The sequence below is a fragment of the Zalophus californianus genome, chromosome 9 (assembly GCF_009762305.2).
Source record: "Zalophus californianus isolate mZalCal1 chromosome 9, mZalCal1.pri.v2, whole genome shotgun sequence".
Classification (NCBI taxonomy): domain Eukaryota; kingdom Metazoa; phylum Chordata; class Mammalia; order Carnivora; family Otariidae; genus Zalophus; species Zalophus californianus.
Window position 1 is genome coordinate 60,371,163 of NC_045603.1, and position 22,984 is coordinate 60,394,146.

At 52.2% G+C, this 22,984-nt stretch overlaps 1 protein-coding gene and 1 non-coding gene across 2 annotated transcripts in view; one reads left to right on the plus strand and one right to left on the minus strand.

Moving 5' to 3' along the window:
• The window catches only part of LOC113922350 (cationic amino acid transporter 3-like), a 44,860-nt gene extending 32,347 nt beyond the window's left edge, over positions 1 to 12,513 (minus strand). The window contains 1 exon segment of the mRNA XM_035729315.1: positions 12,373 to 12,513. Coding sequence (XP_035585208.1) covers positions 12,373 to 12,430 — 58 coding nt within the window. The 5' untranslated portion in view covers positions 12,431 to 12,513.
• Positions 12,514 to 19,439: 6,926 nt separating this feature from the next.
• On the plus strand, positions 19,440 to 19,512 carry TRNAG-CCC. Its single transcript has one exon. It is a non-coding gene; the product is annotated as a tRNA-Gly (tRNA).
• The last annotated feature ends 3,472 nt before the right edge of the window (positions 19,513 to 22,984 follow it).

A 22,984-nucleotide genomic window follows, 5' to 3' on the forward strand; every position in this document is an offset into this window, starting at 1 on the left:
TGATATTCAAGAGGCTTTGGTTTATACAGTCTATTACTCTGGTAATTTTTTTTTTTTTTTTAACTCCAGGCTAAGGAGAGAGGGAAGCAGACTGAAGAAGGACAAATAATAAGAGCTCGTTATGTACTGAGTGCCTACTATGTGCCAACTATGTCACATTCCCTGCCGCGGTGCTAATTCTCACTACAATCCCATGAAGCCCCCAAAATTATTTCCCCCATTTTACAGGTTAAGAGGCTACACGGCGAGGAACAGGGCCAGGGTTCAAACCCAGCCCAAGACCAGCTTCACCGCTGCCCCCCACAAACAGGAAAGTCCTGACAGAAACTGGGAACCAGCAAGCACCGCCTGCAGCTTCACAAAAGGAAGGGAGAGGAGGAAACAGGCCAAACTGGACCTCTGGCTGGGCCCCAGAGCCCCCATGGAGGGGGGCGGGGCAAAGCCAGGGACCACACCTGAAACCCAGGCGGAGATGCGCCGGTCCGAGAAAGACCCGGGCAGAAACAGAACGAAGGCTAGGCGGGAGACGGGGAGCCGGCGGAGCGCGGGAGGCCGCAGGGAGAACGTGGGGGGCGAGGCCCAGGCGGGTGTAGACCGAGCCCAAGGGCAACGACACGGAGGAACTGGGCTACGGGGTCTACCACGCCGAGCTGGAACGGTAGCGGCGGCCTGGGGAGGCAAGATAAAGTCGAGGCGAAAGTCAGAGCGGGAGGGAGGGAGAGACCCTGTGCAAGAGATACGGAGACTGCGGCAAAAGAGGAACCGAGGGTTAGAGGCGGCGGCGGCGGCGCGCGGAGAGGGGGAGCCGGAGTCCGCCGCAAAGAGGGAGGGAGGGGGGAGAAGGGAGGAAGGGATAGGCCCGAAAAGGAAAGCCAGAAGCTCGCACTGGCCGGCTGGCGTGGGGAGGGACCTTCATCTCAAGGACATTGAGAAAGGCAGAGGGGTGGCGGAGAAGTGGGGGAACGGCGGGCCCTGCGGGGCGGGCACCGGCCCCTCCGTGCCGCCCCCGGGTGGCCAGACCCGGCCCCGGGCGCTCTGGCTCGGCGCCCCGCGGACCCCGAGCGCGCCCCCGCCCCCGGCCACGGCCCGCGCTCGGCGATGGCATGAAATTGGCTGCAGCCGTAATGAGTCCGCCCCGCGCGGAGGAGGCTGAGGGCCCGCCAGGGAGCCCTGCGCGCCTCGTTTAGCTTGTTTATTGTTCAGGCCTAATTAAAACGTTCCACCGCGCTGCGTTTACATCCGCCCCCCGCTAATGAATTCTCGGCCGCCGGGCGATTTCGGAAACTGCCGCGGGCCGGAAGGGGGGTGGAGGTGGCAGGACCGGGGAAGGAGTGAAGGAGGGGGCACACACGCATACACACGCACGCACACCCTTCCACGGCCAAAGGAGCGGTTTGACATCTGGAGATTGGCTCCGAGGTCCGAGTGAGCGCCCCCAGCCCCATCGCCCCAAGCCCTCGCTGGCGTTTGGAGGTGATGGAAGGCAGGGACGCAGGGCTCGGAGGAGGGGTGGGGAGCGGGAGGTCAAGAGCGAGTGTGTGTGGCCTTCTGTGCGTGGTAGGCCTGTGAGCGCACCTGCTCAGAGGAGCAGCCTGTGATTGCAGGGCTCTGTCTGTCTGTCTGTCTGCCCTCTGGCTCCATGCGGTTTTCTCCCCCGCAGGAGGAGGCTGCGCGTGGTTTAGTGTTTCATGTCTCTCTGGGCTTAGCAGTTTGCCGTTTGCTGTTTGCCTCCTTGTCACGACCTCAGCGAGTGCAGATGGAGCCAGTGGAGGGAGAGAGACAGACGGTGATGCTTGGGCAGCCAGGGCTCCCCACCGGCCACACTCCTCCTGCAGACACGCGCAGGCACACACACACACATACACAACACACACCCCGCACTCCACCGCATGCAGCCAAATAAAATATATAAAAAGCAATCGAGATACCATTCACACATGACCACATGGAAACACACACAAATGAACAAACGCACTCAGACACAGCAACATACCAATCACACACACAGATGGAAAAACAAGAGCCTGGGGCACAAAGCCACTTGGCACAAAGCCACCTGGATGTACATCCCCCCCCACATACACACACAGAAGACATGCAAACTTGAGTATGCTCTTCTCCAGAAATTGTGTACACACACACCACTACCTAACACATGTCAGGGCACCCTCCATTGGGCACCCTGTCCTAGCAAATTCAGGTCACCCAGCCTGCCCCTCTCCATTCCCCTTCATGCTGGTTCCCCAATCCAGCTATTTATTCCAGGCCAGCAAAGCTGTCTCCTGCCTGGCTTATGGTTTGCTCTTCCTGCTTCCAAAGCAACAGAGAGAGGTTCTCTTGTTCATTTCCTCCTCTAATCCATGCCCTTTTGGGTTTCTCCTTCTACACCCCACTCATAACTTGCCTCCTCCAGATAGCCTTCCCTGAACTTACTGCCTCTGACTCTGAATTTGCCCTAGTCCTTTGTACTTGTTGATCTATGCTGGGTGAGTGTCACTGGGTTACTTTGCATATTAGTTGGCAGGAAAGGGGACAATAAACTCCCCAAGAAAGGGCAGGACCACTTGACCCAATATTTCTGGCAAATGCCAGGCCTCCACCCTCCAGTACCAGGCCTCAAATGCTCCTGGGAGCACTACTGCCTGGTTTGAACAAACAGAAAAATCACACTGCGGCTCCAGCAGCCACCAGGAAGGTTTTCTGTCACATCCTGCAAGCTTCTCCTTCACAATGACCTTTCAGAGCCATGGTGGAGGACACATCCTCCACTGTGTCTTCCCACATTCACTTTGTTTTTAACTGTAAACACTGCTTCCCCGCTGGGTCCTCACCCTATTCTCCAGACTCGGAGAAAACTTGACAATTTTCAAAAATTAGATCCCTCCTAAAGGATAAAAATTGGCCTCCGGTGAGCACGCTCAGAGCTGTACCACAGGCTGTAAAGGCGATCCCCAAGGAGGAATGGCAGGAGTGACCCAGGCACCTGCAGCAGCAGTTAGAAGCGCTACTTTGAAGAAGATGGCATGCCTAGGAATAGGTTCCTTGTATTTAGAAAAGAGAGAGAGAAAGGTCATCCTAAGAAGCACTCATTGACCACCTCCCTACCTCACCATAGGGTTGTTTCATCCCAGCCCACGAGCTCTTTGGGGAGACAGGTGTCTCGCTTCCTTCCCCCCCTTTCCCCTTACTCTGTCTTCTCAACCATGCCTACTCAGCCATGGCTCTCTCCCTGCCCCTCTCTCCCTCTTGCAGGGAGAGGCGCCCGCACCCTCCCTCTCCCTGTCTCTCACCCACGCCCCTCCATCATATTTCTTTCTCCACCTCTGTCTTTCTCTGTCTTCTGTCCATTTCTCCACTCCCTTTTTCACTATCAATTTCTCTCCCTCTGATCTCTGTCACGGCTCTGCCATTTCTTTTCCTATCTCAATAGTCTTTCTCTAACTTCCATCTTTTTGCTGTTCTCTCCTCCACCCTCCACCTCTTCTGCCTCGAAGCAGTCGTTGCAGAGGGAGACTGTGTGGAAGTCTCATTCAGCACCAGATGACTCTGGCATTTTGAATAGAGCTCTGAATTGCTGTGTTCCCCTCTCTCTCTCTCTCTCTCTCTCTCTCTCACACACACACACACACACACACACACATAGTTATGGGCCTCTCCTCCCGCCAGAGTCCCAGGTCCTGAAAGGCCAGCAGAGCCCTTGACGCAGAGCCTGCATCCCACCCTCTGCCACCTCTCCCTGCTCCTTCTCACTGCCTCAGCCTCTGGCCCCCACCTCCTCCTTTCCCTTCTCTGTCTCCCTCTCCCTCCTCTCTGTGGGCACTTCTCCCAGTATCTTCTCAGCCCTGGCCCCACGTCCATCAGTCAGTCTTCGGCTCTGGGTTCGGAGCTTTTGGACCCCCTGAGCCTGGGTCCAACTCATGTCTCTGAGTCTGTGTCTGCCTCTACTATCTCTGGCCTCTGGGTGTCTCTTTGTGTCTGTCTTCCATCTTTCCCCCTGCTCTCTAGAAGCACCTCTCTTTCCTCTCTCCTGTCTCTGGGCCTGTCTCCCTGTCTTTCCGTTCCTCTCTGAGACGGTCTCTGTTGACTCTCTCGGTCTCTCTGACTCTCCAGGGTGCTCTGACCGGCTCTGCCTTCTTGGTTCCCACTCTACCGGTCTTGGCTTCAATTTACTGGGCCTTTCTACCCCTGTCTGTGTGTCCGCCTCCGCCTCTTCTCTGCAGGCCAGCACAGCCGGGCAGTTACGGGGCGGGGAGCCGGCTGGTACCGAGGGCCGGGAGAGGACGCGGCGGGCGGCCCTTTGTGTGGAAGATTGACGGCTCGCCGCACAGCCTCCCCAACGCTGATTAGGATGCAGCGCGGGCTCCGACTGCAGCATTCTGCTCCTCACCGAACATTCTCCACTACTCCAAATACTGATCCCCTCCCTGCCTGCTACGCTGGCCGCTCGGGTCGTGAGGCTTACCCCTCCCTTTCCCCAGTTCATCCACTGGGAACCACTGGAAATTCTGGGAGGGCACCGCAGGTCCCCCACTCCCCCGTCCCCAGGTATCTGCGCGTATTGAGCCTTCCGTGAGAAGGGGAATAAGGAGAGGCAGGAGGCCCACTGGAGGTGCTTTGCCGGAGGGGGCGGGGGTGTGCAGAACAGAAATGAGCCTGGGAGCTTTTCCTCTGCAACCCCGGGCCGAGAACTGCCGAGCAGCCCCTTGCACCCGTCAGACAAGCACGCGTGGAGCAACAAGTCCAGGGAGGACATACGGCAGGTCTTCAAAAACAGGAAGGAGGACAGGACACATGCCTGCCCCTTTTTTATCCCCTCATAGCACCTATAACCCTTCCTTGTACAGAGGAGGCTCTCAAAATAATCATTGGCTCCTATTTCACCAGTGCTCCCAAAATTAACGCCTAAATCAGTGGAAATCAATGCCTTTAAATATCCCCTCCCACCCCTGGCTCCCCACTCACTCACCCCTGCAACTCAGTGTCTGTCCCCAGGACAGTAAGCACCCCAGTGATCATCTGACCCCAGCTCAAATCCCAGTCATTCCAATCACTCCTCCTCCATCATTTACCTGGTGTCCCTCCCTCCTTCTCTCCCCCTTTGCCCACCCCAGTGCAACTTGGCTGACTGGGTTTCTCCCCAAAGATAGGCGGTCACTAATGAACACTGAGTACTAGAAGGGGAGGGCCAAGGGCAGCATGGTGGGTGGGAGGGGATTCCAAAGCTAGCAAATAACCAGTCCTGTCAGCATCTGTCAAATATGCCATCTCCCTCCATCATCCCTGTCTCTTGCCTCCCGGCTCCTGCCAATCCATCTCCCTGCTGATGCTGACAGACTGAGCTCAAGTGCAAATTCGAGGAAGCCTAGATGCATAGTGCCTGGTCTGCTCCAGACCCATTTTCTCCAGGAATGTGACATTCCTGCCCCTGCCGTCTTTCTTTGAAAACTCCCGATGACCCTGGGAGGCTGGGGTTGTAAATGGAACCCAAGGAGGAAGAGAAATTGCTCTATCTGCTCAGTTACTTGATCTCAGCCCCTTGTCTCCACTGCACATCCCCAAAAGCAGAACTTAAAACTTCAGGCAATGGCAAAGAGGGTCAAATCTCAGGAAGACTTTTCCAGCCTTAAGGAGGTCTTGAGTGCCTCCAGAAACTAGGGGAGGTGGGGGTGGGGAAAAGATGCGGTTGGACGACCACAGATGGCTTCGCTTCTTGTAATATACGCAATTTCCACCAGGGGGCGAGGGACGCGGCCCTGAGGACTTGGGAGGAGCGTTCTCAATAGCGACTTGCGAAGGACTCGGTGGCCACAAGAGGGCGGCAGAGAACGGCTCTCCCTGCAGAAGCAGCCCTGGGTCCTGGGTGCTGAGATAGGGCTGGACCGCCCGGGGAGGGGAGTCTTTGGCTCCCGCAAGGACCCATGAAACCCCGCTTGCAGCCCTTTCCACTGGCATTCCTTATTCCCTTTGGCCCCTGAAATGCCATCACCCGCTCCAGCCCCTTTCCCTTTTCTGGTCCCCAGCTCTGGGGCTGCTGGCACAGAAGGGTCACACGGCTTTTCCTTCCACGATTGTACAGTAGATGACATCCCACCTCCAAGAAGGTGATGCCTTAGAGGGGCCCAGCTGAGAACTAGAGCCAGAACTGAAACCCAGCTTTTCTTGATTCCCAGTACAGGGGTATTCCTTCCTACTGGGGCTGACTGCCACTCCTAAAAGAAAAACATACTTCATAGGCCCAATAGGAAGCCACTCACCACCCTGGGTTTAAAACATTGATGTCGGGGCGCCTGGGCGGCTCAGTCGGTGAAGCATCTGCCTTCAATTCACGTCATGATCCCGAGATCCTGGGATCAAGCCCTGAGTCGGGCTCCCTGCTCCTCAGGGAGCCTGCTTCTCCCTCTCCCTCTGCCTGCTGCCCCCCTTGCTTGTGTGCACTTTCTCTCTCTCTCTCTCTCTCTCCCCCTCTCTCTCAAATAAATAAATAAAATCTTTAAAAAATAAAATAAAAAAAACTGATGTCAAAACTCCACCCTTCCCCATGTTATATATGTTTACATACAGAACTGGTGCACAAAGGACTGTTCACCGCAGAGCCCTGAGATGTATACCACAAATACCTGTTGTGCACCCCCTCATCCTCAGCACACACACACCCCTCAGGTCCTCAGAGTCCCACAGCCCCTGCCCCTCTCCTCCTACTTCCTGACCGCTAGAAGAACATCTCTTCATTCATCATTTGCTCTTTTCCCTGTGTTTGCAGAGGCTCCTTAAAGCTGCAGACAGGGAAGCATCTTCCCAGTTCTAATCTTGGTCCCTCCTACTGCAGCCCTGTACACATGGAGGCGAGGGGCCACCCGGGGTCCCCAACTCTCTCTTCCCAAGGATCCTCTCTCTCAGGCCCTTCCCTGCTCCTTGCCTCTCCCATCCCTCTGCTGCCCCGCCTACTCCTCCTCCAGATCCTTCTTGCTGCCACTGGCTCTCCTTTAACCTCAAAAGCTGGGTCCCCCAGGGAATTGAGCACAGAAAAGAAAGAAAAGGAAAGATGGGAGGGACAGGGAAGAAAACCTCACTGTACACCAGGAGAGGGCTCTGTCCTGTTCTCTTTCTCCTCAGCTGGGAAGTTCTGCTTTAAGTATGATTCCAGTCTTCTGGCTATAGCCCTTACTTCTTCCCCTCTCCTGGGAGCTGAAGATCTGACGAAGGTGAGAAGGTGATAGTAACTGGATTGAATGCATTGATTCAGTGGAATGGAGCCGGGGGGGGGCGGGGGAGGGGGACACACACATGGGCAAACTTGTGAGCTGATGGACCGAGTGTGTGCATACAGGTGTGCCACATCCTACCCTTCCCGCATAGCTCCCCCCGCCACGCATGAACTCTATGCCATTCCCCAATCCAGGACTCCTTCCTTATAAAACAAGATGAAAAAAAGCCATGCCAGCCTCTCAAACACCTCATTCTGACTTTCATCCCAAAGGGAAAACCTGAAAAGACAAAACCTTCCCCTTTTCTTTCCCTCTCCCCATGTGCCCCCTTGTCCACTCTGGCTTTTGCAATCTCCCCCTAGACCCTCTGGTTACAGCCCCCACACACCTTCCCCAGAATGGAAGAAGCACCAAACAGAGCCTCCTCCCTGCAAAGGACTGAGACAAACGCCAATCATGTTGGGGCCTCTCACGGTGCCCATTCTGCTATGAATTCCCAAGGTCAAAACCATTCTGGTGTTATTAAAAACATAAATGTTGCATACCAGGCAGCAGGGGAAAAAATTATAAGGCAGCCAGACGAGAGGGAGACGGAGGGGCCGGTAATTGTCTTCGTCTTCCCAGAGTCAAGCTCCACGGGGCTGGAGCCGCACACAGAACATTGCTTTTTAATTTAACTCAGTAAGGTCAGCAGCAGCAAATGAGGCAGGGGAGGAATGGCACCTCAGAGGGAGGGCGTCAGGGCACAGCCCCCACCCTGAGCCCTCAGAGCCAGGGCTCCTGGCCAAGATCTCTAAGCAGTGATGGGGAAACAGAGGGGAATGGCAGGGAGAATTCGGGAACTCTCAGCCCACCAAAAAGCGGTGCTGGAGTCGGGGTAGGGGGGTGGAGGAGGAGGTGTCATCATGAGGGCTTCTGAGGAACTGGAATGTGGGTGCCAGGGAAGAAAAAGACTTCAAAGGGACCCTGGGTGAGACCAGAAGGGCTCAGGATGATGGAGACAAACACCACCCCCCCATCTTCCCTCCCCAAGATACCCACCATATAACAAGGGTCATGATTGGAACTCAGAGCTTCACCCTTCCCCCAGCACCTCTGAATCCCGAAGCCCAAGCAGAGAGAGTTCTCCAGCCAAGGGAACCACTCTGTCCCATCTCTTTCATCTCCAAGGATCCGATGGGGCAGGGGAGAGGAGGATGTAGGAAAAACTGAGGCAGAACTGCCCTCCCTCAGAACCTTCCTCACAGGTTCCTTTCTCTGGCCACTATCCCATCTGCAGTTCTGGCTACAGGAGAGATCTCTCCATGTCCAGTGTTATAGGAAAGACTGCAGTTAGACCAGAGAAGGGACTTCCCAGATTAACATCTTGGCCATAGCCACACACAGGCTGGAGTAGGGAAGGCTGAGGAACCTGAGCTTTTCTGAATAGGCCCAATGAGCCGAGCATGATGAGATCAGGACACCTGGGGAAGGCGGGACAACTCACTAAGAATGGTGGGGGGAGTCTTTGAAAAAGCTGTGCACTTGTCAGAAGCAGTGGCATCCAAATACAATTTGGAATTTGTTGGGAAGCTCTTCTGCCAGTCAGATATCAACTCCTGCTTTAGTTTCAGACTGTTTCCCTTTTAGGACTCTTTTGGAGAGGGAGAATTTGAATAGGAGGTTTCAGACCTGAGGACAGGGTTTCAATTATCTCTCTCCATCTAGACGTGTCCTTGCTACTTGGCTTTCCTCCCAGGTTTCTACTCACCTGTCAGTTAGGAATTCAAAGGTTCCCTGAGGAAACCTCCAATGTCAATTAGGAATTCTGAGGCCCACTACCCTGTAATACAAACCCCTGCTGTCATCCCCCTCTCCCTTTCTCCTCTCAGCACGGCCCGCACCCTGCAGTTCTCGATATGGCCACAAGGTGGCGGTCAATGCATCCCTTGGTCCCGAGCTAGGCCTGGCGCCTCACCCAGAGCCAAGACCCTCTCCTCCACCCAGACCTCCACTCGCCCATCCTCCTCAGAATGGCAGAAGGCCAATCCCAAGGGTCTCAGGAAAGGAAGAGCTTGCTGAAAGAACTCAGGCTGTGGGGATAGGTGGGCTGGGTGAGGATGGAGTGGAGGAATGAAAGAGCGAGTGGAAGAGAGGACTGAAAGAGAAAACAGGTGTGCAGAGACCCAGTGGGGGGAAGCAGGTGCTTGGGGCAGTGTGAAGCCCAAGGTGAGAAATCACAGTGAGACTGCCTACCACTCCTCACGCCAGACACAGCATCTCAGGGCTCCGGGGTAGCCGTCTGGTGGGGCCTGTTAACTGGGTCAGAGGCAACCAGGAACAGGAGGAAGAGGAGGAGCTGGGGTGAGGCCTAAACCAGAATAAAAGTCTAGGATACAGATAGGGGAGGATCTGCTCTGCCACCTCCCTCCTCAGGATGAGACCCAGTTGGACACCATTACCTCTGCTATTTCCAGAACACAGAAAGTGTGTTACTGTGGGAGAGGGGAAGAGTTCAGTCAAGTCTCCTCTGCAGGGCTAACCCTCCCGGTGCATGCAGAGGGGTCCTGGGAGGAAGGAGAAAACTCAGCCCTGCCCATGGGGAGGCACAGGTTGGGGCAGGGGAGAGGCAGGGAGGTTGGAGGAGGGAGCAGGGACAAGGAACACAGCCAGGAAAGAGAAGAGAGAAGAACAAAGAAAGGCTTGCAGGTACCTTGGCAGTGGTCTAGAAAGAAAAGATCTGGGATCCACAACCAGGAGAAAAAAAATCAAGGAAGACTTCCCAGAGGAGGAGAACATGGGGCTATATTGCAAAGGGTTGAGTGGCTGGTCTGCAGGAAGAGGAGAGAAGACGGTTCAGACTGGGGACAGACTGTGAGGTCAGGAGCGAGATAAGGAGGGCTGAATACTAGGCTGGCTGCCCAGGTGGAGCTAAGAGACCAGATCCTGGGAGCCTGTGGAGGGAGAGTAGGAAGGAGAAGGAACAGGTGTCTGTGGGTCAGAGGCCTTGAAACCCAGTTGGGAAGGCTTATAATCTTAAGCAAGAGGAAGGGGGACAGCACCCCCATCTAGCTGAAGTACTCTTCCCTTTCTCCCCATCGCATAAAACCAAGAGAATAGGAACAGGGTCTAGGGTCCTCCAGATGGGACACAAGAAGGACTCTGAGACCAGGAGTCAGTGGCCTGGTTTTCCCAGAGGTAGCAGTCAGGGAGCAGGGGACACTGAGTGTTCCCACCTGGAGGGCTTCTGGCTCCTGTGTATAAAGTGTTGGAACTGGTGGTCTCTGAACTCTCTTCTCCAAATTTGCCCTGATGATCACTGCTCCCCTGACTAGGAATGGTCTGACCCATCCGTGATCCACCAGGCTTTAGCCCCAATCCTCTCAGTGTCTGTGTACTCCAGACCCACTTTCCTACCCAGAAGAAACTACTTCCGTGCTTGGTGCTGGGTTCCAACTTCACAAACTCAGCCTGGGCCTATTTGGCACAAAGTGCAACAAGAAGATTTCAGGTTAGACTCAGTAAGAACTTCCCAGCACAAGGGGTCTGAAAGCTTGTGTGAAATTCAGTAAGAATGCATACACAGCCTTACTAGAGGCCCCCAAGAGACAAGGACTTGTTTTGGATCTGTCTGGGTAGTACTGACTAGAGAGAGAAGTTTTCCCTGTGATTATGGCCATCCCAGTGTCAGAGGTGGCCTGCAAGGACTTCTTGGGACTCCACTGCCCTAAGGCAGAATGGGTGGAGCCTTTAGTTAGGAATTGCAGCCTCCATAGATCATTCCCAAAACCTGGTGGGGAAAGAGAGTCAGCCTAAACCCTCCATTGTCTGGCCACCCTCCCACCCTGCCCCCCCCCCACCCTTATGGCCCTCCCTGTTCAGAGCAGGCCTCTGAGCACTGAGCACTTCCAATGCAAGCCCTGAGTGCAGGCCTCAGGACCCAGTCTCCACCCAGCCTCAGACCCAGGATACTGAGGCCATCCCCCTGTGCCTGGCAGGACAGAGGCACCCCCTGCTCAGGCTGCCCCAGCCCCCACATCCCAGCACTAACAGCCTTCCTCCTCTGGCCTCCCACCTCCCCTTACCACATGCCACAGCCTCGAACCTGCTAGAAATTCAGACAAATCAAATTTAAAAACATCTTCAGCGAGGAGTCTTCAGGCTCCCCTGGGACCTCACACACATGTACACATCCACATCCACCTGCACACATGCAGACACACACAAATGCTCACACTCATGCATACATACAGACACATACTCTCAAAAATACACACATATACATACCCAGAGGTCACAAGCATTCTCACATGTATGCATCACAGACACCTACTCACAAACTCATACATTTACAGATAGGCATGCACAAGCAAACTTACACACACTCAAACACCCGTATGCATATATATACACATGCAAATCTATTCCTTGATTCTAAGGATCCAGAGCCCCATCCTTTAGATTCTAGAGGTTTAGAATCCAGGAGAAAGCAGGGAAACCTATTTCCAGTTTCCTGACCCCACCCTGGAACTCTTTTGCCATATTCCTCTTCCTACCACCAGAGTCTCTAGGACCGTGGGCCACACCATGGAAGTGAAACCTGCAAAGATAATTCATTCCTTCCTACAGTGTTGAGCATTTTTGAGCACCTATTGGGCTCCCCCCACCCACCTCACCCCCAGGCCTGAAGGTGAGGCAGACACATAAGAGAGTGTGAGACCTTCTGCCCAGTGGTGTGGGGGAAAGAGCAAGAGCTCAGGAGTAAAGGACCTGAGTTCAAATCCTGTCTTGGCCTCTTTTAATAAGCTGTGTTACCTTGGGCACTTTTATCAGTTTTATCACCTATAAGGTGGGGTTCATAAAATTTACGCAATCATTCTGTGAAGATTAAAAGACAGGGAAAGCTTCCATCAGTAACGTGTCCAGCAATGTGTCCACCCATAGAAAGCCATCCCATTCCCTTCCCTAGCCCTTGTGGTGAGCGTCTCCCCAACACCTTTCCAATCCTACTGTCGCTGAAACAGCAACCCAGTCTCCTTCAGCCTCAGACCCCAGGTGCGCACACCTCGAGAAACTTGATCTCCGACTTGGCCGGCTCCATTCTACTCCCCTGCCCCCACCCCAGCCCCCGCCCCTCCTGGTCCATCATGCCTCACGCCCGTTTGCAGGTCGCGTTTTCCGTAATAACCTTTAATGCGGCTGGCCACGGCCCAAATGTTCGCGATGGAGCGCTGGGCCCCGCGCATCAGATGGACGATGAAGTGTTAATCATCCCCCAGGGAGCCGTCCCGCGGAAAGTCGTCATTAATTTCTCTGAATTACACCAATTCCGAGACATTCTTTATGGACAGACAGTGCGGGAGACAGTTATATGACAGGACTTGCTGTGCTAAGCAGATGTGGGAGAGATTGCGTCGCCCCATGAATACTAAACAATCGCTCGGAAGAAACCCCACTAGCTTCTGCGCTCGGAGCTGGGAAGCGGCCCAGCCCGCCCCCACCCTGATGGGCACACCCTGCAGGTGCCTTGGGCTGGGGGCGGGGAAGAGATCGCACCCCTACCCCTGCCTCTCAGGGGGCCTCCTCAGCTCCACCCCAGAGTCAGGCCTCAACCTGAGTGGGAAGTGGCTCTGGAGGTCTTACCCTCACCTTCCTGGGACTCTCCAAGGACCCACAAACCCCCTTGCTTTCCCTGCCACAGCCTTTACTCCCTACTAGATTCCTCCCAGGCTCTGACCTGCCTTGAAACTGCTGTCTGTCTTCTCCTTCTCCCACTCACATCCTCCTCCAGCCCTCCTTCCAGACAACTCACCACCCTACCTTCTCTGAGTTTCCATCTGGCATTGCCCCGTCCTGGTTCCTCCACCTCCCCACCCCGCTCACCCTCATCTCTCCGACCCCCTCCCCCGCCCACCCTACCACGCTACTCAGCCCGCCTCCCCCCACTCCTGGCTTACCTCCCCAAACAACCCCATCTCCCAGTGGGCTCCACCTTCCCATTACCTCCATCTCTCCAACCTGCTGCATCCCACCATTTTGCCCCATTTTGAGTCATTTCTACATCTGTTTTCACACTTCTTCCCCCCTTCAGAATCTAGGGAGGAAGAGCAGGGTTCAGAGCCGAGTGAAAGGAAGGAAGTTTGTCCCCTCCTCTCTCCTCATGCCCTGTGCCTACCCTCCCTGCTGTCTTCCTTCTGAGAGACCCGGACGGGTGTTAACGAGAGCTGAAGAGATCTCTCCTCATCAGCAAAGTGATGGGCGGGGTGCGCAGAGGAACAGGGTGACCAGGGGAAAACCTGCGAGGCAATTCAGTCACACCTGGGGGAAGCCCCGCCCACTACGGCAAGCCCCGCCCCCTCCTGGGTGGCCTCGGAGGCCGTGCCCTCACGGCTCCGCCCTGCCCCGGGTCTAAGGGGACCCCAGGCAGCCCTGGGACCTTGGGTAGTGGGCCTGGTTAGTTGGTCACTCCAAAGCCACTCCCTCTCAGGAGAGGACAGAGGCAAATAGTGACTGTTCTCCATCGGGTCGTCCCACCACCTCGGCCTCCACTCCGGCTGGAGGGAACGCTTCCCCCCCACCCCAGCTCCTAGCGCGGGTTTGGGGGAGAGAAAGAAAGTGCGCAGCCTCTGCGTCTTTTCTCCTCGCAGATAATTTATGTCTGAGAGCCGAGCAGATGGCGGGTAATTTAGCAATTACCGTGTGCAGGAACGGGACTCGCGCCTCCACATGGAAGCCAAAGATTACCCGCCGCAGTCTCATCTTCCCCTCTGCCTGCTTGCTCTATTTTGTCTCCTCTCCCCACCCCCCACCCCCGCCACACCTTGCTGAATCCCAACACTCAAGGGGAGAGGATCTCCCTCTACCGGTCCCCTTTCAGCCTGATCCCTCCCTGTATGAGGCAGAGGATTTCTGCTTCAGAAAACAAGTAGCTTGGTCATCTCACTGGAAGTTCTTCCTCTGCGCTCACTTTAATCTTTCTTGCTGCTATACCTAATCATACTGCCCGGGGAAACTGGCGGGGGGGGGGTCTCTCCCAACCCTCCCCTCCCCCCCACTTCTGCATGTTCTCCATGGTATTTCCTGAATATCTAGGTTCCAGTTTCCGGGCTTCAGAGGAGGCTTCTGGGCTCCGAGATCAACCCAGGGCCTGAGGAGTCTGGGTATCTGCGTGGGCAGCAAGGGGAAAGCAGTGGTTATTGAGGTGAGAATGGCCAAAGAGCATTTTGGAGCTCCGTGCCCCCAGTGAGTGTGAAATGGCCTGTTGAGAAGCTGGGTTTAGCGAGGTGAGGGAGGGTAGAGAGGACAGGTATGAGTCTGAAATGTCTCTTCCCATTCTCTTCCCATCCCCTCTGAGCCACCTGGAGAGAATATGCTATAACACAGGCCCTGAGCCTGGAGTCCTCCCTAAGCTGAGGGGGGTGTCCTCCCCCTTCCATCCACCTCCACCCAGCCCAGCTCAGGACACCCTCCACCAACAGCCCAGGCCACACTGTACCCCGCCACATACACATACCCTCTCTTCAGCCAGGGCTCCCAGAGCTCTGACTGCTAACCTTACACACCAACCTGAACGCCCCCATTCTGGCAGAATCTTAGGTGACCTCTGGCCTCCACGAGCTAGGCTCTTGGGCTTTGAGTCCTACCACCACCACCTCCCCCAGATCCTCCTCATTCCTCGACACCAGAGGAGCACTAATTAATTAGCGTGTGCAACCAGCCATAGGCACGATCTCGTTACTCACCACAGGGACCCGCTGTTAACACACCAGACCCCCGGGACGCGGGCACACACCAATTACACAGCCAGCAGCTCGGCTAATCACCGCTCCTGGTGACACTGTGGCTCACAGAGGAATCCCCAGCTTCCCTTGCCCCATCCCCCCACCCCACCCCCTGCCTCCTAGACTGGGATGCTGAGAGGGAAGAGGTGAAAACTGGTTGGGGAAAAGTTGAAACTTGCTGGGAAAACAGGAGGCCAGCCACAGAGTAGCTAAGGGGAGACTGGGTATGAAGTTAGGAAGAAAAGAGAATTTTCCTATAAACAGCCACTCTGAAAACAATAACTTCAGCAAGAGGGAGTGCTGGTTAGACTATGAGAAGGAATTCCTGAATTGTTGCTAGTGTAGGATTGGGCTGGGAAAGAGCTGCCTTTCTCCTTACAAGCAGGAGGCAAGAGAAGATGGCCGCTGAGGTGGAAGAGGAAGGGAGAAAGGGACAGCCCCAAGAACACAGGTACCGACTTGCATAGCGTTCCCCCACTGCAGTTCAAGGGTACAGAGAGGAGGCAGCTTCACTGCAGACACAGATAGACAGCTTCCCCCCACACACGTCCCATTGACTTTGCCATTCCGCTGTCACTCCACAGCTTCTCCGAGATTTAGCATATTGACTCTCCGAGCTACAGAAAATTGAATTTTCTTCATTACGACTGTCTCCCGACAAAAGCAGCTCATAAATTCTCCATCTTTTTCAGACTTCCCGCCCCCTCACCACCCAACATTTCTCCAGGGAATTCACATATTTGAACATACCATTGCCATGTAAAGGCGAGGCATGACCAGCTCTCCCCACCGCCATCCCACTCGCCGAGACCACCCCTCGCGGCGCATGCGTAGATGCAGCCTAGACCTGGGCCAGGCCGTGACCGTCAGCTTCCACAGCCGGGGTCCATGCGTGCAGTACTCCTGTGCCCCATAGACCAGATACAGTGGGTCCCTACCATGGGACTGAAAGGTCCCATGCCTCAGGCGTGCTTGTGCTTCTCCTGTGCCCTAACAGCCGTCTCACAGCTGTCACTCCCACACGGGACAGATTCAGATGTCCGGACCTGCAATAGTCATTGTGCATCTGGGCACCGCCTGGGCACAGCTAACCACCCCTCCCTCCAGGATCGGAGCCCTGCCCACACTCCCACCTTGGGATACAACCCCCCCCCCCACGTCCACAGGCTGTGCACAGTCACAGAGGGAGAGGAAGAAACGCCCCCAGGATCTAGTAGGGAGTCTTCCTTTACACCATGGCAACCACTGCTGTCTCCTCCAACATTGCCCGAGCCCAGATGCCCATGAAGGTGCTCCTCCTCTATGGACTACAGCCTCGTGCCTCAGCAGTCCTCTCCAAGGCACAGACACCCCTTTCCTGCATCCAAGGGTTTGTGTCGACATTGGTTTCCGGCCCCGGCCCGTACTCTCTTCATGTGACTCTCCACCACTTTGGCCTCAGGAACAGAACTGGGGGGAGGGCAGAACCCAGTCGAAGTTCCTTTTAATACCTGTGCCAGCCTGGCAGCTGAGGCTATAATGGATGGGCAAGAGGCCAGGCTGATGGCCAGCACCATGTGGCTTGTGCCCAGGGCCAGCTTGGGGCAGGAAGTAGTGGGCCAGATGCCCAGGCACCCCACCCTCCAAAATGCCACACAATCTGTGAGTGGAAAGAGACAGAAAGAGGGACCCAGATAGATAAAGACAAGGACATCCCCTGAGACCAGACTAAGCTAATCTCCATCCCTATCCCCGCCCCTCAACAGCCGCTCCCTCCCCCACAACTCTGACCCAGTCACAAAAGGAAGTCACCCTATACTGACAGGAGGGACCCCAACCGGTTGTTTCTCTTGGAGTGTGACCAGCCCTACTTTAAACAGCAAGCCAGGGGCTTTGGGGTACAACTAGAGGATGATTCTTCAGTTAAGAGAGGGGCTGAGACTTGGGGGGGTCTCTGTGCATTTTTATATGTGCTAATTATTTGGGAGGGAACTTACCACCAGTTTGGTGGCACTTCACGGTTTTTTTTTAAAGATTTTATTTATTTGTCAGAGAGAGTGCACAACAGACAGAAGGAGAAGCAGGCTCCCCACTGAGCAAGGAGCCCAGTGATGCAATCCCAGAACCCTGGGATCAGTGACCTGAGCTGAAGTCAGACACTTAACCGACTGAGCCACCCAGGCATCCCTATGTGTGTTAATTAGTGTGCAAAGATTATGCACAATGTAGATGAACATCTATTGTCTTTGCAATCCCAACCTGCTCCTAATGGTATTTACACACACACACACACACACACACACACACACACTCTCTCTCTCTCTCTCTCTCTCTCTCTCTCTCTTCACCTATTTTATCTATGTTTGGCTCCTCTGCTTCTCCCAACACCTAAATTTCTGAACCACCCCTCATTTCCTTTATGAGCAAGTTTGCAGCTGCAGAAAGATGGGGGGGGGCGCCTGGCTGGCTCAGTCAGTAAAGCATGTGACTCTTAATCTCGGGGTCATGAGTTCAGACCCCACGTTGGGTGTGGAGACTACATAAAATAAAAATTTTAATTTAAAAAATTTTAATAGAAAGATGGCTAGGGAGGCTGAGCTCTACAGTACAAGGAATGGCTTTCTGAAGACTAGGAAGTATTTCAAACCTTCTATATCCAGAAGTAGAGGAACAACTTCCCCCATCCCAATCCCCCCCAGACCTACCCCAAAACCTGCTCCTCCCACCAAGTTCCCCATCTCAAGGAGGGACCACCATGCTTCACCATGTGAAGCCGGGAACCTGCGATCAGCCATGACTGACTCTTCCTTCTCCTTGGGTTAGAGATGGGACAAGGTACTCTGTTGCACACATTAAGTGACATAAATGACAATTTTTTTGAAAAGCTAAAAGTTGAACTTTTTTAGGGTCACACATCCATAGGCATCAAAACGCCTTCACAAATCAAAGTGTCCTGCCCCCCTCTCCCTCACCACCCCCACACCCTTCCCATGCTATGTCCTAAATAACTCGTGAGTCTATCCTCTTTAGTCCATTCTCTAGCTGAGAGTGAGTTCTCAGCAAGATAACTGAGCTACCTCCTTCCTGTTTTCCCAGGCTCCAGAGTTAACCTTCTCCCTTCTCCCTGTACTAGGGAGGCCAAGGAAGCGAATGGGATATGCCCACCCACAGTCTCCCAGAGAGCAGTATTGTGAAACTGCTAGGAAGGTAATAGAACTTTTAAGTACATGAAATCAAACACTTAAATTGTGACCACAACAAAGCTCTGTTTATTTTGTGAAGTGTAAACATCTTCAAACTTTCCAGTAGAATATAAAAATAAAGAAAAACGTTAGGAATGACAAACAGCCTCTTTAAAAAAAAGATTTTATTTATTTTATTTGAGAGAGAAGGAGAACATGAGCTGGGGGGAGGAGCAGAGGGAGAAGGAGAAGCAGGTTTCCTGCTGAGCACGTTTTGGCTGACTGGACTCTAATCTGTCTTTCAGCCAGGAGATCTTTGACTATAAATGTGGCTCACAAAGTTGGTGCTCTGTGAGTTCCAGTGGAATGAATGAGAGACAAATAGGGGCATGAACATGTGGGCAGATTAGGATCGTTCTCTCTCCAGAAGCATCTTTCTCCCAGGACAACTCTATCAACTCTAGAATGTTAACTCAAACCAGTATCAATAGAGAGTGGCTGAATTTGATCTCCAGCCCCTTTGCAGCAAGGTGAGGCCATATAACTGGTTATCACCAAAGAAATATAAACGTCCAGGCTGAGGAAGTTAAGAGCGATTGTACCTTCTCCACACGTCTTCCCCACCTGCTGGCTAAGTGACATCTGGGCCACCTGAAGCCACATATTTAAGATGGCAGAGCCAAGCTTGAACAGGTCTGGATTCCTGAGTTACCTGATCACAAATATCCACATTGGACTATATGATACATAAATCTTTATCATGTTAAGCTACTGAAATCTGAGGGTTGTCCTTTGCGCCTGTTATATACACCTGTGATGGCCATGGAGGGCAGAGGGGATCACTTGGAAGTCAGAAATTCTTGATTTGAATCTCATCCTAGCTGTGTGACTTTAGACAAGTTATTTAATATTTCTGAAACTTGGCTTCTTCAATGATAAAAATGACATAGTAATAACATGACCCACTTCATAGTATTGGTTGCCAGAATCAGAGGAATCTAAGAATGTAAAAGGCCTTTGACACCAGAGGGCTACAAATATCGGCTATTATTCCAACAGGTGACACATAATGCTTATTAAAAAATCTGTTGAGGGGCGCCTGGGTGGCTCGGTCATTAAGCGTCTGCCTTCGGCTCAGGTCATGATCCTGGAGTCCTGGGATTGAGCCCCGCATCGGGCTCCCTGCTCTGCAGGAGGCCTGCTTCTCCCTCTCCCACTCCCCCTGTTTGTGTTCCCTCTCTCTCTGTGTCTCTGTCAAATAAATAAATAAATAAAAATTTTTTTAATTAAAAAAAAATCTGTTGAATACGGGTGCCTGACTGGCTCAGTTGGTAGAGCATGTGACTCCCAATCTCAGGGTCATGAGTTCAAGCCCCACATTGGGTGTGGAGCCTATTTTAAAAATAAATAAATAAATAAATAAAAATTAAAAATAGAAACAGATTTTTTTTTAAATCTGTTGAATAAATAGATGGATGAGTACTCAGAGCCGTATCTTGCTCCCTACTAATAGAGGAAGGACCAAGGAGATCTGAACACTGTGACATTAGGGTACATCTGTGGGTCCATGGGGTGAAGTAGGAGCTGTAGGACCTGAGTATTATGAGAACCCTAAAGCACCCTTCCACCCAGTCTAAGGAAAATGGAACCAAAGAACTAAGGAGACAAAAGAAAATGGGATAGGAGCCCTAAAGAAAAGTCCAAGAGAATCAGACTTTGCCCTAAAATTATGTTAATGTTTTCCTTACTGTTATGGACTGAATGTTTGTGTCCACCCAAAATCCATACGTTGAAGCTCTAAAGCACAATGTGATGAGATCTGGAGATGGGCTTCTGGGAGGTAATTAGGGTTAGATGAGGTCAGGCGATGGAACCCTCTTGATGGAGTTGGTGCCCTTACAAGTAGAGACCAGAGATGTTGCTTTTTCTCACCGTCCTCCATGTGAGGACACTGTGAGAAATCAGCTGTCCACAAGCCAGGAAGAGAGTCCTCATCAGGAACCGAATCAGCCAGCACCTTGATCTTGGATTTCCCTCCCCAACATCTAGAAATGTGAGAAATAAATTCCTGTTGTTTGCACCACCCAGCCTATGATATTTTGCTATGGCAGCCCGAGCTGACTCCAACTCTGACACCTACTTCCCACAGAGTCCACAGTTTGGAAACACTAGTAACAGCCTACAGTATCTGATACACCAGCTGCTTCTGTATGTTTGTAAAGCACCCAGCAGAGCGCCTGGCCTATGGCAGGCACTCAGTAAATACTGGCCATTATGATTTTCTGAGAAAGCATCCTGTTATATTGGAAAAGGTACAGGTTTCAGAATAAAATTTTTCCAAGAGACCTTGAGCAAGTTACTCTTAGAGTTTCAGCTTCTTCATTTGTAAAATTGCATGGTGGTTGTAATGATTCTGTGCGTGAAATAGCCCACTCTGCATTGCCGGCCCTCAGCAAGAGGTAGCTCCTCAAAGCCTTCCAAGAGTCCAGAACCAGCTTCCATTCAACATTTATTACATACCAGGCACTGGGCTTGATGGAGCAATACTGAAGAGACGGGACTTTTACAAAAACAGAAAAGAGACTTTAATCTTCAGGAAGATAGGATTCATTTTGCAGTAGCTCCTTCCACAGCCTCTAGAGAGACTTTCAACGTCATGTCAATCTAACCCCAACCCCAGTCAGGAGTTTCCCTGTATTCTGACAACACTGACAGTCCCAAGATCTCGCAACCTCACTCAGAAAGTGTTCTTCAATCCTGTAACTGTCACTTCCACTGGTCTTCACAGTATTATTTATTTAAAAAAGCATCGGGGGGCGCTTGGGTGGCTCAGTCAGTTAAGCATCAGACTCTTGATTTCAGCTTAGATCTGATCTCAGGGTTATGAGATCAGCCCCGTGTCCAGCTACTCTCTTGGTCCAGAACCTGCTTGAGATTCTGTCTCTCTTTCTGCTCCTCCCCCTGCTCGCGTGCTCTCCCTCTCTCAAATTAATTAATTAATTAATTAAAATCTTTTAGGGCGCCTGGATGGCTCAGTCCATTAAGCATCTGCCTTCAGCTCAGGTCATGATCCCAGGGTCCTGGGATCGAGTCCTGCATTGGGCTCCCTGCTCTGTGAGGAGTCTGCGTCTCCCTCTGACCCTCCTCCCACTCATTCTCTCAATCTCTCTCTCCCTCAAATAAATAAATAAAATCCTTTTTAAAATAAAATCTTTAAAAAAAATCTGGGGCACCTTTGGTGGCTCACTTGGGCGTCAGACTCTTGGTTTCAGCTTGGGTCTGCTTGCCCCTCCCCCCCGGGTAAATCAATAAATAAAATCTTTTTTTAAATTTTATTTATTTATTTTGCAGAGAGAGAGAGAGAGACAGCGAGAGAGGGAACACAAGCAGGGGGAGTGGGAGAGGGAGAAGCAGGCTCCCCACTTAGCACAGAGCCCGACGCGGGGCTCGGCTCGATCCCAGGACTCTGGGATCATGACCTGAGCCGAAGGCAGACACTTAACGACTGAGCCACCCAGTGGCCCCGCTGATAATTTTTTTAAAGATTTTATTTATTGGGGCACGTGGGTGCCTCAGTCGTTAAGTGTCTGCCTTCGGCTCAGGTCATGATCCCAGAGTCCTGGGATCGAGCCCCGCGTCGGGCTCTGTGCTAAGTGGGGAGCCTGCTTCTCCCTCTCCCACTCCCCCTGCTTGTGTTCCCTCTCTCGCTGTCTCTCTCTCTCTGCAAAATAAATAAACAAAATCTTTAAAAAGAATACTACTATTTAAAAAAAAATCACAGGCAACTAACTTCCTATTCCTGATGGGAATCAAATCTACACTTTTTAACCTGATGTATTGGTTGGGAAACATTAACTATAACTATATAGTTATATATTATTTTAGTTATATATTATTTTATAGTATTTTATATAACTATAAAACATAAAGCCCAAAATTTTAGTGTTGTAACGAATAGAAATTGATTTATTGGTCAAGTGAAGTCCAAAACGCATGCTCCTGATTATAGCAGGCAGTTCTCTGCCGAGTGGTGATTCAGGGAACTAGGTTCCTTCCAACCTGTGGCCCTATCATCTTTAACATTTGGTCTTCAAGGTCACCGTGCTTAAGGTCATACTCATCAAATCACAAAGAAAACAACATGAAGTATCTTCCTTGGGAGGCTTCATAGGTCAAGCCTGGAAACAGAACATATTACTTAAAATGAAACTGAAAAATGTGGTCCAGCTACGTGTCCAAGAAAAAGAAAGAGATTCTGATAAATACACAGCAGTCTCTGCCTCACCTGGCATTCAAGATTCTCCACACTCTCGCTTAAACTTACTTTTCAAACTTGATCTTTCAAACTTGATACCATTACACAGGTATGACTATTGGTCAGTTTTGCTGCACTAACAACCAATCCTAAAATCTCAGTGGCTTACAGCAACAAAGGTTTATTTCTGACTTATGTATACGCAGGCTGTGGGCAGGCTACAGCTCTGCTCCATGGGTCTTCCCATTTCAGGACCCAGGCAGAAGGAGCATTTCTCATGTGGAATATACCCAGTCTAGTGGCAGAGAAGAACAAGAAAGTGGAAACTCACATGTGCAAACATGGCATCTGTTCACATCCCATCAGCCAAAATATGAAACATGATCAAGGTCAAAGTCAGTGAAATGAGACATATATACTCCATCTGCAGGAGATACTTCAAGTCACACAGCAATGGGCAGGGAAGGAGAAAGTAAATAATTTCAAACAACAAGTCAATCTATTACAACTGCCATCTTCCTTCTAGGGTACATGATAGATACTACTAATTAATCCCAGCACTCTTTCCTCAGAATCCTTCTCAACACATTTCAGGCAGTCATT